Below are 16,692 nucleotides of genomic sequence, written 5' to 3'. Positions count from 1 at the left end.
TGTGGGAAATCCTCCAGATATCATTCAGGAATCCATTGGATTCCATAAAACTCAGGGGTGGGCCATCCTTCTTGGTCCTCCATCCCTGTAGGGAGACACTGGCACCAGGAGTCTGCACTTTCCCAGTACCGTAAGTGGTCTGTCCATGACATGGGGTATTGTAGAATCCCCTCCTTTCAGACTGCTCCTCCCTTTGTTCAAAGCAAAAACCATATTCAGGGTATGCTCTGTTCTGTGCGGTTTGCCAGCAGTCTGTTGTGGCGTTCCCATCATAGCCATGGAGGTTAGGAAATGCCAAGCTGGACTGACATGACAATAGACCCCACATGAAAATTGAAATTGCCTAGAATAATTGTCCTTGTTCTTCCAAAATCTTACCAGAGACCACTTCAGCCAGCTCAGTCGCTGAGGTTACTGAGCAGCAAAGGGGGAATGGCACAGCAGTAGTATTCCTAGTTTGTTTTTATGGCCCAACACCAGACGCAGACCCTGACCCTCTAAGTCAGTTCCAAGTTCAAGAGGTTTTCTGGTGACAAGAGAGTATTTTGATAAACTTTGTTGACCTAATCCCCCAACATTCAAGCTTAGCCCTATGCTGCTCTGAAAAGCCTCACCACCCCCACATCAAAAACATTAGTCTCAGTAGCAGCACAGAGTTATATACCAAGGGGAGAAATAATATTTTTCTAAGGACAAAATGCCCACAAACATGTGCAATTCCTTTGTGGTAGAAGGACTTCCTTGCCAGTCTGGGGAACTGCAGGATCTGAGGTCCTGTCCCTCAGCTTGTACATTTAGCATGACTGTGGACCCAGAGGCAGCTTATTTACTGAGTGGGGAGACAATTTATTGAACTAACAGGAAGAAACTGGTTATAGCTGGCAGACTGGTCTTCAAGGCAGACAATGACTGCCCTTGACTTCATGGAATATTTGATCAGTCAGTTGATGGGCATTCCGAAACTAATCACTTCTCTTATTGACACAACCCAGTTTTCTGTAATCCCAAAATATCTAAATATGACCATCTGCGTAAAGAGCAATTTGTTTAACCTTTAGTCTTGCTTTACTCTTACATGGTTTATTCTCTCAAAACTACAGGTATTTTGTCTTGAACAATGAAGCTGGTCTCTTGGAATATTTTGTGAATGAACAGCTGAGAAACCAGAAGCCCAGGGGTACATTACAGCTGGCTGGAGCTGTGATCTCTCCTAGTGACGAAGACTCTCATACGTTCACAGTGAATGCAGCTAGTGGAGAACAATATAAGCTGCGAGGTAAGACTCTGTAGTTCTTGGACTTCCCCACTAGGAGGAAGCCTTGCTTCTTCTTTGCTTGTCTTTGGGTAGCTGTCTTCTTCAAGTCCGTGACTGCTTGCTGTTTTGTATGTTCTGAATAATTACTGTGTCTGAACTCAAACAAGAATTTTTTAAACAAATTAAACTGCTAGAGGTATAAAACACTTTCTTTTTACATTAAAAAATGCATAGTAGACAAGAAAAATATTAAAGATAAGTGAAATCCTCTAATTTAATTCCACTTTGATAGTTGGCATAAAAACAGTCACATTTTTTCTATATGCATCATTTGGGGAGAGTGGTGCTTTTAGTCAGATGTAACCAATCAATGTGCTGTAACTTTTTACTAAAATGCATATTTGCAAAATGTGACTGCTGAAGATTGAGGGCTGATAGGTCTTCACCCTTTTACACAGGTGTTCAGACAAATGCCACATTTCACTGAAGAGGAGTTTTCTGTTGCAGTCCAGACTGGAAGGTTTCTTCTGACTAATAGTGAATACGTGCAAAACTTGCAACACTTAATATATCTTACAGTTGCACTTATCTGATTCCCACATTTGTCCCAGCCCAATCAGTGGATTGTGAAAAGGTGTGGGTGTGTTAGAACAGTGTTTCCCAACCGGGTGCCACCAGGATATTATAAGGGGGGCCCAGGTGAACAATGCACAAGGCACAGCAAGAGGCCAGGGGACCAGAGAGGGAAGTGAGAAGTGAAGAAAAAAATCCTGATTGGCTGACTATCTGCTAATTACAAGTGGGTAAGGGGGCCCACCAGGGCTTAGTGCTCTTTTTGCCGTGTGCACCCTCCTTTTTCAGTATAGCTTCCTCAGAGTGCATGAGGAGTTGTTTTAGTTCAGCATTTGCCATTGTTTGCTGTAGAAAGCATTTTCCTCTATTTTTGTTGTGGCCCTGGCATCACCTAAAAGCGTACTGTGGACAATCAGTGCTGCATAGATCACAGAACCATTGCAGTGGGAGGTTAGAGTTATAATATGCCTCAGGATCAGACCCAGTAACCCAAAGCAAGAGGTGCCACAGGTTGTATCTATCCCACATTTTGCACACCCTCTCCTTCTGCATTGCTGGAAGTGATGTTCCCTAAACAAAACTTAACTTGAAATAAATAATTGTATTCTTGCCTTGTCTGCCTCTGAACTTCCTTTTCCTTCCGATGATTTTTTTAAAAAATTCAGCTACTGATGCCAAAGAACGGCAGCATTGGGTCAGCAGGCTTCAGATATGCACACAGCACCACACCGAAGCAATTGGAAAGGTAATGTCTGTAACGTATACTTTTAAGTTATGCAGCAGTTATTTAAACTGCCCATCAATTATGTAGTTTAAAGGGTCATAATTACAATTGCTGAAGAAGCGTGAGCCTACCATAGAAAGATGACAGCAATGCCAAGACGAATTAGGTTTTAATGGTGTTTTATTTGAAACGTGATGCTGCAAACTTAAGCATGTATTTGTTGTAATGGTTGAATAGCGGGGACCTCCTCTGATTGCCACTGTAGTAACTTCTCTGTAGCTTCTTATGGCACTGTTCAGTAAAACCTAAACAATCTGACAGGTAGTTAGCTAAACACCTCTAAAACACCCCGAGAAGGAAATTCTACAACTTTCCAACTAGGTTTGGCTTTTTCCATGGACCACTGTCTCTTCTGCACTTGGGATATCTGAAGTCTATTTCCTTAAATTGTAACGGCAATGCAGCCTTTAAAACTGAAACTGCAGCCCTTTCACTTAGGAGTAATCCTTTTTGAACCCAGTGGGACGGACTTCTGAGTAAGCATGCATTGGATTAGACTGTGCATCTGTTTTTTCTTGTAGATATAAATTAGGTGTACAGCACAGCAGAGAAGATGTCTGTTCTCTTTTATAAACTGAAGCGTGGTGGGGGAGGGGGAGCAGCAACCCCATGGGGGCTAGTTCTGCATTCTGAAGAATTATTTAGTATTGGTCAAGGCCTGAATATATGTTGATGATTTAGCCAGTCCTCAGGGTTTTCTAAATCACTGGGTGCATATTCTAATAGTATATCTATGTACTTAATATGTATATAAGTAAAAAAAGGTGGAGACTTCAGGATTAGTTTTCAAGTATTTCCTAATACCTATGTTTGTTCACCAGAACAATCCTCCTCTGAAATCTCGCAGCTTCTCTCTTGCATCGCAAGGAAGTGGCTCCCCTGGTTTGCAGAGAAGACCCAGCCAAAATGCAGCTTCCTTTTTTAATGTTGGGCATCACAAGCTGCCAGCTGGGAGGAGAATTCCCATTTTGCAGCCAGATCATTTAATCGATGTACGAGAGGTTAGTATAATCTTAACTTCTTCTTCTTTTTACCAGTTTCTTGTAAGAATAGCTTGCTTTGGAAAGCAAATAGCCCCTGTACTATCTAAAATTCAACACGATAATTGAATTTATGATACAGTGGTACCTCAGGTTAAGTAATTAATTGGTTCCGGAAGTCTGTACTTAATCAGAAGCATACTTAACCTGAAGCGAACTTTCCCATTGAAAGTAATGGAAAGTGGATTAATCCGTTCCAGACGATGAAAAACACCCCCTAAAACAGCAATTTACCATGAATTTTACTCTCTAAATGACGGCAAAAATCAATGTACAGTGGTACCTCAGGTTAAGTACTTAATTGGTTCTGGAAGTCCGTACTTAACCTAAAGCATACTTAACCTGAAGCGAACTTTCCCATTGAAAGTAATGGAAAGTGGATTAATCCGTTCCAGACAGGTCCGCGGAGTACTTAACTTGAAAGTACTCAACCTGAAGCATACTTAACCCGAGGTATGACTGTAATAGTAATTTACACATTGCAGCGTCCATGACTTATTCTGGTTACTTTTCCCTTAATCTACTCAGGTTGAGGTTGGCGGTGAGCATTGAACTCAACATGTGCTCTCATTCTTTGCTGCCTTAATCATGGGTCGCTAGTACAAAACTAGTAATTGATAAACTGCTATTTCCATTCTCTATACAGTACACTTCCTTATCTGGGTACTCGGGGGTGATAGTTGCGACTTACTCTTATTTTTTTAAATTGTTGGCTTCCTTGAGTATTTTGTATGGAAAGGCAAGGTATAAATTTAATAAATAAATAAATAAATAAATAAATAAATAAATAAATAAATAAATAAATAATCCTTTCATGTTGAGAAAGAAAATCTAACACATGGAACTAAGGGGTTACAGGTGTTATCTTGACCTAAGAGGGGTGGCAGTGGGCGGGGAGATGCCTTACTCTCTGAATTTGGGATTGGATCTTTCTTGAAATGCAAGCTCAGACCATGATTCTTTAAATTAAGAAACTATCTGAGCAGGAAACACAAATTCATGACCAGTTCCATCATCACTCCTGTAATAAGTCTTGGGGCTGGAATGTAGCACTGGATGGTGATGAAATTCTATCAGTCTCCCTCTCGTAGCCTCCCTTATATTCGTTTGAATAAGCTGCACAGTGAATTATCTATGTAATCTGCTCTCATTGCTGGCTACAGAAGGTTGAGATCGCCATGCATAATAGATCACATAGCCAAAAAGTAGAGTGACCCAGTTGTGCTCTCAGTCCTCTGTCAAGTGATCATGGGCAAGACGTCCTGTGCTGCCTGCTCATCATCTGCTCAAAACAAAGTAGAAAACACTGGAGTTTAGGATCCATTGACATCCTTTTACTGTTCGGTTTTGAGGGGTGAGGATATGGTAACTCCTCATTCCTACTGAGCACCAACTATGATGAAAGTTTGATTCAAAAGGTGGATTTCTAAAGTCTCAATAAATCCAAAGCAGGGCTGTTTCTCCTACTGTGTCTTAACTTCCAGGTTGGTGCTTGGCTTTGCTCTGGCAGTGTTAATCATACCACATTTCTAGCTTTCATCTGTCTAAAAAGAGCATTAAGTACAGAGAACAAGACAGGTTTGAGGCTTTAAGATGATGGTGAAGAATTGTGGTTAACCTTTGACTGTGGTTCAAACCAATGCTGAAGTATTTCATGGGGAGGGGGGTTTAAGACAAGACAAGAGGGAAGGTGCAGGACTCTGGAGATATGTGATATCTTGCCTGGTTTCCATCCCATCTGCAGCATCCCCAAAATATAAAACTTGTTTTGAGTAGAGAAAAGAATAGTGCTTCTTTTTAATATAGGGCTGTTACTTTTGTGTAGTAGATTATTAGCACAAATGTTTCTTCCATGCAGGTTCAGCCCAAGACATTTCACAGTAAATGGTTGTCTTCTCCACCTTCCCCCACCCCAAACCACTGGCCCAACCAAGGCTAATTGTGTTATTTTGGAATGCAAGGCAAAAAGGCCCACAATCACCTCTCCCTGGCAATAAAAATGCAATACTAATAAATTAAATAACTAACAAGTTCCTGCCATAGGTGTCAGCAAAGGAGTGGAATGTGATCATTTATAATTATTATTATTCTAAAGGAATGGATTGGCACCATCATATGGTGCTTTTAAAAATAGATTTTGTGTGTGTGTGTGATTGCTTATTTAGTCTGAATATAAATATGTTCTTGCTGGTTTGAATGAGTAGGTTAGCAAAAAAAACTGGCTAGGTGAGTTTAGATAGAGTTATTTCCCAATATAATTTGACTAAAGAACCATCTGAGGTCTCAAGCCATTTCTGCAACTAAAGGCAGGCCCTATAATTAGGCAGAGACCTGGGAGGCAATGGAGGCAGACACACCCACCCCAGATGTTTTTGCTGAGATCTATACCGTTTGGATGTTTGAAGAGTTCAGGGGACTGGATGAAGCCCGAGTGCTCTTTTCATAATGTTACCTTGGCAAGTGAATTTGAATAACAAGGAGTTTTAGGTAAATGAGAGTTCGGCTGATGTTTCAGATGACCCAAACCTCAGCCTTTTGTGCATTGCTTGCCTGCTAGATGATGTCGCAAGCTGAGGGACAGCAGAGAGACTTGATAAGGAACATAGAATGTCTTCCTTCCTCTGGCCATCTTTCTTCCTTGGACCAAGACCTGCTGATGCTCAAGGCAACGTCTATGGCCACAATGAATTGCTTAAATGATTGTTTCCACATTCTTCAGCTCCAGCATGCGTCGCAACAAAAAGGGTCCTTACCTACTGGTGAGTTATATATGCTCTGTCTTCTTCTTTTAATGAAGCCTTGATTCGATCTTTCTCTTCTATGCAACATAGGAAACACATTTAAATGCCTTCAGTACTTTGGAGTTCTTACGCTCCCACTTTGCTGCTTGCAACTTTAGCATTTGCCTATCATGAGTTTACATCACTCCTTTCATGGAATTCACAATGGTGTCATGGCGTTCCTAAGTGTTCAGCATCCAGGCACCAACCAGACCTGCTTAGTTTCCAAATGGTGGTGGCCTTGTGTGCCTTCAGATCATTCCCAAAGGGGAATGCTCAGTCAACCTAGATAGCTGGTGCTGCTGAACTTCCCCAGGGTCCTTGTATGGTGTAACAGCTCAGCTCAGAATCCAGCACTGTGATCGGCAGAAGATGCCAAGTTACCAGTAATGTTTATGTCCCAGCTTGACTGTTCTTTTATTCAAGCTTGTGTATGTGTTTCTTTTAATAGGGCATTATTAGAGTCTACACACACTAGCCTTTGAGAACAGAATGGAACATTTTTATTATTGATGAGGAATTGTATCCATTCCGATAGACTAGCTGGGGGGTAATTGGAGACACCAGAATCATTAAACGAATGGGTGACAGTTTTCCAAATGATGCAGCTTTTATTTTCAAGCAGCTATTATTTATTCAACAGAGATTTATTCAGCTGTGCAAAACCAAGTATTCCCCCCCCCATCATTGCCCCAACAAGACTGCTGGCAAAACATGTGTTCTTTAGCTTTACTTCCTAGAAATAAATTGCAGTTTGCAATTGTTTCCCCTAATGGTTTTGCTAGAATGTCGATGCTGCAACCTGTCCAAAGGGATTACGTAACAACCCAGTCTTATTGGGTTCTTTAAATGGTGTCTGATTACACCTTTCGTAACCCCATCTCCTCCTCCGCCAGAGCAAGTTGTGTGTTTCATCATGGCCCAATCACAGGCATCATTCTAATGACCCGAGGAGGTGGTGTTCTCCTGCACCCATCTTTGTTTTTTTGTAGCTGCTTGAGGAAGTTCAGTTGCTTTTTAGTCATTTGGGGGGGAGGGGGGAGCAAAGCTGCTTAATGAGAGTTGCCTTTTTGGAAAACAAAACAAAATACCCTTCTAGAATATGAGCAAGTTTCAGCGTAAACTCTCGTTTGCTTCAGGGACAACTATCAGTTGGTTGGAACCAAAGATCTCCTTGCCAAACCACTTCAAAAATGGAGCAGATCAGAATTTTTCAGCAGATGAAAACAAGCCATCATCGATCAGAGAGGAGCAGTCCATTTCAGGTTCCAGTCAGCTAACCAGGGTAAGGTAACATGAAAGCCCCTGTTGTGTGCTTTGTTTTTCCCTCTTTACTTAAGAAACAGGGACTGCTCGGGATTTTAATATGCAACTATTTGAGTAGGCATCATTGAGAAAAATCAGAGTTTCTGTGAGTGGAAACAGAAAAAAGTAACACAGTTATCAGTACAGGTATCGCTTCTTAACTTGTAGCTTTTTTCCTTTTGTCATTAACAGGAGGAAATATGGAAAAGCAAGCATTGATGAAAGGAATAATTAAGTAAATTATAATGAATCCTATGCAGTTAAATATAGTTACAAAGCCACAAGCAGATTAAACAGTGAAAACCTTTCCAGGTATAAGTGCCCAAATCAGTCAAGATAAAGTGAGAATGAAATTGGGTATTTTTAATATAATTTTTTGTCACTTAATCTATAGATACCATTCTTAAAAATTAACAGCAGATTAGAATAGTAATGGGGCAACAAGATGTAAGATCTCATTGTAAAACTACATATCCTGATCTTAAAATATCTTAAATTGAAAGGGTATAGTGAAAGCTATGAAAAAAATTGTAATATGACCATATTTCAGAAAGCAAGCCATGACCCTTGGCATGAATGAAAGTTAAAAATGAAGAAATTTAGTGATTGCCCGTTTGATTTAAACTTTGCTTAAAAAGTGTGTGTGTTTAAGTTTTTTTAATGAGTTGGAAGCTAAAGCTAGGCATTTCATGGTTGCTTCCAAACAAGAAACTGATTTACAGAAGTGGAATACCCTTGCTGGAAGAATGTGATGCCAATATACTTACTGACAGTTCAGCAGCTGTTTGCACCCTGGAGAGACAATGCAAGAAAATAGGCTCCCTTTCCCTGCCTGCCCCGTCATGGCTGCTGCTTCTGTTCTGATGACTGCTGTTTACAGCTTTTCTTTACTTCTCCCTGGTTACCACCATACTTTGCTCTAGGAGATGGCAAATTCCCACTGCACACCCTGTTGCTTGCAGCACTTGACGGTGTTACCTAGAAGAGTTACTGAATTGTACCTGAAAAGACCTGGTGCCCAACCCATTCTTCACCGAGGCAGAAATCTCCACACACCCAAGCATTCCTAAATGATGAGTGTATGTAACTGAATAGAATTCGGAGTGCAGTTTGCCATGAGCAGGGAACTTCAAGGCTGGGAGAGGAATACAAGTAAATACAAATGCAAGCAAATAAATAAACTCATTTAGTAAGATGCAACTAGATGATTTAAAATGAAATCACATCTCCCTCATCAGCCAAAGGCCAAGAGTCAGTTTCATAGCCCACTTCCTATGCTGTTCTTGCTGCCCCCCAACCTCCATTCTGCTCCTGTATCCCCTGTTCCTTAGTATTCTCTCCCAGTTGCTGGAATGAGCAAGCCCTGTTGCAAAGCTTTTGAGTTTCCACAATAGCGGTAGTAGTGTGAATGTGGCTGTTCTCTCAGCTACTTTTCTGCCCGCACTGGGATCAATATCCACCACAGCTCCATCCCAGAAAAAAGAGCAAGCAACATTTAAGGTGAGAAGCCAAATAAGAGAGGTGTGTATGCAGAGCTGTGGTGGCTGCTAGTTCTGGCTAAAATGCCTAGGTTAGCAGTTTATCTGTAGACACTAAAGAGTAGTAGGTCTGCTAGAGAGAAGAGCAATTTGATAGTCATTTGCTTGCCATGGATGGCACAGGGCAGAATATGGTGTGACATGAGTGAACAGGTGGATGAGAAATAGTACTTGCTGCCCAAATAAGGCCAAGGCACCCGCTTACAGGAGGGAGTGCTAAACAAACCAGTGGACTAATTGGTCTGAGTTGTGGGGAAATTAATTCAGGTATCACAGCGGTTCTCAAACTTTCTACCCCCAGTGCCCACTTGAGAGGACTGAAGGCTACCACTTACAAAACTGTTGGGTCTCAGGGCAGGGGCAGAAACAATTACAAAATGGTGGCAGGTAGAGACGGAGACAGGCATAATCAGCTGGCAGTTACTGACATCGTTCTTTATTGATATCTAATTACGCTTTGGAAATCTCTAAATTCTCTGGCAGAGCGATTTCCCTTGTGGCAAGAAGTTCCGCAGTACAGATACTGGCCCTGAGGTGATATGACTCAGCCTGCCTGTTTTAGGTAGAATTTGCTGATTCAGGGGCTCTAGATAGAGAAGTCTTTTTATATTATACTCTCCCCCTGCCCTGCCCCCATTTCAAAGTCTTTATTCACCTGTTATTTCTTCTTGTTTAACACTTGTGCCTTATCTACCTAAGCTGAACCGCCAGTTTTTCCTTTCCTCCTCCCTTACCCTTTTATGTTCACTTCTTTCTTCTGCAACAGCTTTCCTCACATTTCCTTTCTTTCCGTTTCCAGTTGCTACTTATTTTTAAGTATTAGCCTTTTGCATCTCTCATTTCCTTCTATTCCTCTTGCCCTTTCCTCTCAGAGAAGGGAAAACTCCCTTTCCTCCCCCACCCCACCTCTGACTCCCACCCATCTTTCTCAGCAAGGAATTGCTGGTACTGGCATCTGTCCAACCAAAATGGCAGGGGCAGGGCGGGCAAGTGAGGAGACACGGTGCGGGCTGTGTCAGTGAGGCCCACTTGAAAGTGCACTAGGACCCACTGGCATTCCCAGACCTACTACTGTTGGAGAATCGTTGCCCCAGCCTAAGCAGGGAAGAGGGGGGGGAAAATGTTTTTGCACCTTTCCGAGGAACTATTAAAGGAAGGTGTCTACTCAGTATAGCTTTGAAGGGCACTTCAAATGGGACATGGGAACAATAAGCATTCGCAGTTATTCTATTCTATAAGCAGTCTTTATTAATATCACTGACATTTTGTGGAATATGGAGGGTAACTCCTGGGTCCGTATGTTTGAAGAGGCTTTGCTCATTTTGATAGCTACCATAGTGGTCAATTGGTTAAGACTCCTTGTTGTTTATTTAGAATGTTACCTGCCTTTCACCACAAGGTTCCAGAGTGGGATACAGCAATTTAGAATACAGTATTAAAATTAATTAAAAACAAATACTTGGTGTGCCTTATCTGCCTGTGTCTTCAGTCTGCCTCTTCCAAGGTGAGACATGATACTGAATATATCATTCCCTCCCTGCCATTGGAGCTAATAGACCTTTGAGTCTGGCAAGCCAGGTCATCTTACTAAATACTTCTGCTATGCTTGGTCTATAGCCGTTTTGTAGTTGGCTATTCCACTTCGGACAAGCAGGAGTTCCTTCTGGGAGAGTAAACTTCATATCCTGTGATACATGGATACATGCAGGCCATACTTCATTTATTTCTTTTTTGTGTGTTGGCACATTTTATATTCAGGGCAAGTCTGTCAGAGAACTTTTAGTGTTCCCACTTTTTTCCATCTGTAATACTTGAAGTCATCATTCTACATGGGAGAAACTGAGCATCATTAGCATTAAGCATAACATATGCAACGACTCTTATTTTTGTTTTACATTTAATTGTTATTAAAGTGGGTTTTTAAATTTCCCACTCAGTGATTTTGTCCCATTGTTTTCAGGAAATTGACAGCAAGTACTAGAAATACAGTGGTACCTCGACTTACGAATAACTCTACTTACGAATGTTTCTACTTACGAATGGAGCTCCGTCCGCCATCTTGGATGCGGTTTAGATAGGATTTTTTCTACTTACGAATTTTTAGATAGGATTTTTTCTACTTACGGTTTTTTTCTCCCAATGCATTCCTATGATTCGACTTATAAATTTTTTCTACTTACAAATGTGCGTTTGTAACGCATTAAATTCGTAAGTAGAGGTACCACTGTATAAAATTTTGTTCCATCAAAGACAAAATATGATTATACCTACCTATCTGTTAAGCAGGTCTATCAGCTGAAGTTAAAATGCAGTTGGTGAAACACCCAACTTTTAATTAACAGATCAAGTAAATGATGCATATTACCAAAACCCTAAGTGTGTTTGAGGTGGGTGTTTGAGATCATTAAATAATGCTCCTGGACAGCATAAGAACTCATAAGCAAAGGCTACCATTCATTGCTAAACCATCTTTAGTTTTTTTAATCAATGTAGAAATCCAGATTGTATAATAATTCCTATTTTGATAGCACCCTAGAGACACAAAAATGGAGCATATTGAAATCCCACCCATATTGCAGAAGTCCAAAGAGATACAGTGACACTGGTTTAAACTGAGTGCTGTCAGCTTTACTAGCTTGTGTCTCTTATTCCTAGAAGTGAAATCATACATATGGGCTAGTTTTGTAGAGAAACTAAAAATAAAATTTGTGTTTTTAAAAAAAATAAAACTTCCATAGGGAGAAGAGAGCTAGTGTGTCTGTGGAGGATGAACAGTGATATTCTCTTCAGTCTAAGAAATTAGTTAGGATGTTTAATTGGGACTAAGTCTTTCTTCTGATTCGTCATTCTCAGGATCACACTGTTAATTGAAGCTTGCAGCCTTAACTGTTGTTAAGTGGTTTGTTTGGCATCACTCCTACAAATGATGTTGCTTGAGACATGAGTGATTATCTGTGAGGTTTGGGAGGATGACTGAACCATCGTGCTTGGGAGGAAGAGGGATTAAGTTATAAAGCCCAGATATTTAGGGCTGGTAAATTATTTGAAGTGTCATTTGTTTTTTGGAATTTACACTAGGAACCAGAGGAAATAAACCCAGATGAGGAGATAGAGGACACATGTGAACTTAAAGAGGATGACCTTGGAGCCGTGGAAGAACAGCGTAGCGTTATCTTGCACCTCCTGTCTCAACTCAAACTTGGCATGGACTTAACAAGAGTAAGTGACTGAAACATTAATCTTTTTGAAATTGAGAGGGAAGTGCTTCTGTAACTGAAGGCTGGCCCGGCCACATCTGGATTTGCACAGACAACTTAATTAACTTGGAATTAAGCCTTTGCTCCCCTTCCCACAAAAAAGCCCTCGCTGAAGACATTCCTACCAGTTGAGTTTATATCAACTAGTTGAACTGTGCTCTCAGAATTGTTTATGTAGGAATTCTTTGTGTAATAAGGAATCTGCTCAGTCTCTCTCTCTCTCTCTCTCTCTCTCTCTCTCTCTCTCTCTCTCTCTCTCTCTCTCTCTCTCTCTCTCTGTGTGTGTGTGTGTGTGTTAGTTCCATCTCAAACTCACCCCAGGTTGTCATTCCTATTGACCACCATGGACTGAAATGGGAAGCTTCCTGCACTTGTGGAGGCTTGGTGTACATTTCAGAGCCATGGAAAATCAGGGTTCTAGAACACTCAGGGAGCCCCGATAAGTATAAGTGATGCCTGAGCTTCAGACAGCCACCCTCCACTGTGTTGGAACACCTAAAGTAAAGGAGAGGGAGGAAGTATTTCATAGCGTTTTCAGAATACGCAAAGTAACATGTCTTCCTCTAGTTTGCGCTAGTTATGGTTGCGCTCTTTGCTTAGAAAAGCATTATACCCTTATCCCATCACTGCCTTGCTTGCAATTCGAAGCTTTAGGTGTGCTTCATGCCTTTCTTTCTTTTCAGGTGGTACTCCCCACTTTTATATTAGAGAAACGCTCTTTGCTGGAAATGTATGCTGACTTCATGTCCCACCCAGATCTCTTCATTGCGATTTCCAGCGGCAGCAGCCCTGAGGAGAGGATGATCCGTTTTGTTGAATATTACCTCACTTCCTTTCATGAAGGTCGCAAAGGGGCGATAGCGAAAAAGCCATACAACCCTATCATCGGGGAAACGTTTCACTGCTCGTGGAGGAGCCGAGTACCATCTGACACGAGTAGTAACTCTTCGTCCCATTCCCTCTCTGAGCAAGGGACTGTCTCAGAAGAGTCCCAGGAACAAGCAGAGTCGGACTACCACACAGTCAGATTTGTAGCAGAACAAGTGTCCCATCACCCTCCAGTCTCAGGGTTTTATGCTGAATGTGTAGAAAGGAATATGTGTGTCAATGCTCACGTCTGGACTAAAAGTAAATTCCTAGGAATGTCAATAGGAGTGACTATGGTTGGCGAAGGTAAGTGGAGAACGCTGCAATTAGCCACTTGCCACAATAGGCTCACTCATGTTTGGTCAGTTTCACAGTGTCTCTTTCACCACTTGCGCTTTACTTGTCAGCTAACCCAGTGTTTTCCAACCTTTTTCCAACTGTGGCCCCCCATGGTTGTAGCTGGGGGGGCAGCTGTGTGCTGTGCCCCCCCCCCATTTATGAGATTTTGACCTGTACCTTCCTGGAATATCCTGGTGGCCCCCGGGGGCCATATGGCCCCTGGTTGGGAAAAACTGATCTAACCTGTGAAGAAAGGGCTCCATGTTGGCAGAGATGCTCAGGGATGGCCATGTCAAGAGCTCAATGTGCTTCAACAGCGCAACTAAGTTTCAAATTGATTGTTTGCTCTACACACTGGGTGGAAAGCCCAGGGCATTCAGGCATCCTTTGGATTTCATTAATCTCCAGTGGTGGGGATGGGCCATCCAACTCAGTCCCCCACCCCTGCAGGGCTGGATCAAAGCCATTAGATCAGGCATCCCCAAACTCGGCCCTCCAGATGTTTTGGGACTACAATTCCCATCATCCCTACCTGTTAGCTAGGGATGATGGGAGTTGTAGTTCCAAAACATCTGGAGGGCCGAGTTTGGGGATGCCTGCATTAGACCATACTTCACCAGAAAGTGGTTTGACAATGAGGACAGGATGATCTGTACCCCCCCCTTACTTCCAGACAACCCCTTACTCCATCTGGAGCAAAGACCAGAGTGAGGGTGTGCCCTGGCCAGTGTGTTGGTTCATTGATAACTTGGGACAGCCCCATGGCTGTCATGGAGGCCATGAAGTTCTGAAAAGAAATACCTGAGGCATCCTCTGCATGGATGTTGACATCATCCAGGATTATTGTTCTGGGCTCCTCCATCACCATGCCCATCAGCTTGGTCAGATAAGCTGGTGAGCAGCAGAGTAGATGTTAAACCAGCAGTGAGCCTTGTTGACTGTCTTCTTGGCCCAACAACAGGTAACAGGCCCTAACAACCAGCTCCAAGACATGGTTTTTTTCTGGTGATGTAGATGGAAGTACTGTGGACCACACCCACTCCATTGCTGTCCTATCCCTGTGGCTTGTGCTGATGCTGTAATCAGGTGGGCAGAGCTGAGTCAGATCAACTCCCAGCTTGCCCACCCAGGTCTCATACGCACCATGGACAGGCTGATGGCCACAGCAGATGAACCACCAGGAACCCAGCCATGGGAGTGGTGGGAGCAATAATCAAGGTTTAAATAGCCCTCTTCTGTGATAACTTACCTCCCATGGCCATTTCTCTCCCTAACCATGTTCACTGAGATAAAGGCAGCTCTTCACAAGCCTATGATATAAATAACAGCCCAACAACAAAAATGTACTGCTACCCAACAGTTATCCCAGAAGGTATTTAGCTGGTTAAGAACAGCTTTACTAAAGGCATGTACAAACCACCCAGTCCCTGCCACACTCCAATCCTGCCTCATATTCACCTTGCAGGCTCTTGCCCTGGGAGAATCTGGCAACGTTCTCCAGTCAGGTTCTCACCCTGTGCAGGAAGCACGGACACCTTATGAGGAATGAACCCCTTTAGTGTCACCCTTTTGGTGACAAGCCTACCACCCAAGGGCTGCTGAGCTTTTATGCCCTCTGTCCCAGCCAGGTGCTGATGCAACAGCCTACAGGATTAGGTGCTCCTTCCAAGGGCAACCTCTCTTTGGTCTCTTGGTCAGAGAAGAAGACAAGGCTCCAGTCCTGTCAGAACTTACAGGGGACCTCAGTTGTTTTGGGAGCAGCTGGGACAAAGTTCGGTAACCTTGTAGCACATGAAAATGGCAAAAAAGTTTGTCTCCAGATGATGTCTTTTGTGTCTTCTTTTATGATGCCTATGTCCTGGCCCTGGTATGCATTCCATTCAGTATCAACAGTTTCTTCTTTGCTTCTTTTGCAGTGCACATTTCTGTTAATTTCAGATATTTCCTACAGAATTTCAGGCGCACAGACCCCTTTTTCTGAAACTGTTGCTTTGCTCTAGTTCCTTGTGAGAGGTGATGCCATCCATTCTGCACCGAAAACTAATCTTACTCCATTGCTCAACTTATTATACAGTGGAGACATTTTTGTGATGTAGGGTTGTTTGGTGGGACAGTTAATATATGTCATTGACAAGTCACAGTGAGACATAGATACCAGCAAGCCCTAGAAATGTAGAGAAATTGTGATGGGGGGTGGGAAGGGTCATAGGCTTTACTGTTCTAAACTATGTTGGCCTCTTAAGTAGAAAATGCAAACAGAGATGAACCAAATGAATTTTATCTCTCATAGGAAAACGGGGGGGGGGGGGATATTTTCTGTCTTTACAGTTAATTATCATAATTTCCTAACAGAATAGAAATAGAAATACTTTATTGTCACTACCACTTGTTTACAGTGAGATTAAACGAGCCTCCCCCCCCAATCTCTCAGTCCTTGTTACACTCTGTGTGCTGTTGTACGACCACCAACCCTGAATCAACATAGTACTGTTAGAGTAAGGCTTTCTACCTATGCAATAGGACGTCCTTCCATCTATTCCAAAGGATCTCCCAACCCTCCAGAGCATATTTGCAGGCGCGTGGGTGTCAGGGAGAGGAAGTTATATTGCACAGGCAAAAGTCCTTGCACTAACGCAGGCATCCCCAAACTGCGGCCCTCTAGATGTTTTGGCCTGCAACTCCCATGATCCCTGACCACTGGTCCTCTTAGCTAGGGATCATGGGAGTTGTAGGCCAAAACATCTGGAGGGACGCAGTTTGGGGATGCCCGCACTAACGGAACAGCAACTGATTTTAATCTTTCTAATATGGTTTTTGCTGCATGGTTTTATGTACTTTTGTTGTAAGCCACTTTGATAACTATGAAATAGCAGTATGTAAATACTTTTATAAACAAATAAGCTTGTTTGAATACAACCCTATACTGTTCCTGCAAGTTACTCCCTTGCGAGTTA

At 42.4% G+C, this 16,692-nt stretch overlaps 1 protein-coding gene and 1 long non-coding RNA gene across 4 annotated transcripts in view; one reads left to right on the top strand and one right to left on the bottom strand.

Moving 5' to 3' along the window:
• The window catches only part of OSBPL11 (oxysterol binding protein like 11), a 44,365-nt gene that overhangs the window by 22,015 nt on the left and 5,658 nt on the right, over nucleotides 1–16,692 (top strand). For all 3 annotated transcript variants that reach the window (XM_035129540.2, XM_035129549.2, XM_035129556.2), the window contains exons 3-9: nucleotides 1,101–1,276; nucleotides 2,494–2,573; nucleotides 3,434–3,613; nucleotides 6,210–6,411; nucleotides 7,572–7,717; nucleotides 12,354–12,494; nucleotides 13,216–13,705. In XM_035129540.2, the coding sequence (XP_034985431.1) occupies nucleotides 1,101–1,276; nucleotides 2,494–2,573; nucleotides 3,434–3,613; nucleotides 6,210–6,411; nucleotides 7,572–7,717; nucleotides 12,354–12,494; nucleotides 13,216–13,705 (1,415 nt within the window). The remainder of the gene's footprint in view (nucleotides 1–1,100; nucleotides 1,277–2,493; nucleotides 2,574–3,433; nucleotides 3,614–6,209; nucleotides 6,412–7,571; nucleotides 7,718–12,353; nucleotides 12,495–13,215; nucleotides 13,706–16,692) is intronic.
• Nucleotides 7,513–8,846, bottom strand: LOC132592657 (uncharacterized). The gene is made up of 2 exons (XR_009558189.1): nucleotides 8,505–8,846; nucleotides 7,513–7,841 (listed from the first exon to the last, which is right to left on the bottom strand). It is a non-coding gene; the product is annotated as an uncharacterized LOC132592657 (long non-coding RNA).

The sequence above is a fragment of the Zootoca vivipara genome, chromosome 1 (genome assembly GCF_963506605.1).
Source record: "Zootoca vivipara chromosome 1, rZooViv1.1, whole genome shotgun sequence".
Taxonomy (NCBI): domain Eukaryota; kingdom Metazoa; phylum Chordata; class Lepidosauria; order Squamata; family Lacertidae; genus Zootoca; species Zootoca vivipara.
Note: the sequence above shows the minus strand (reverse complement) of the source record. Positions and strands in the feature narration are given on the sequence as shown.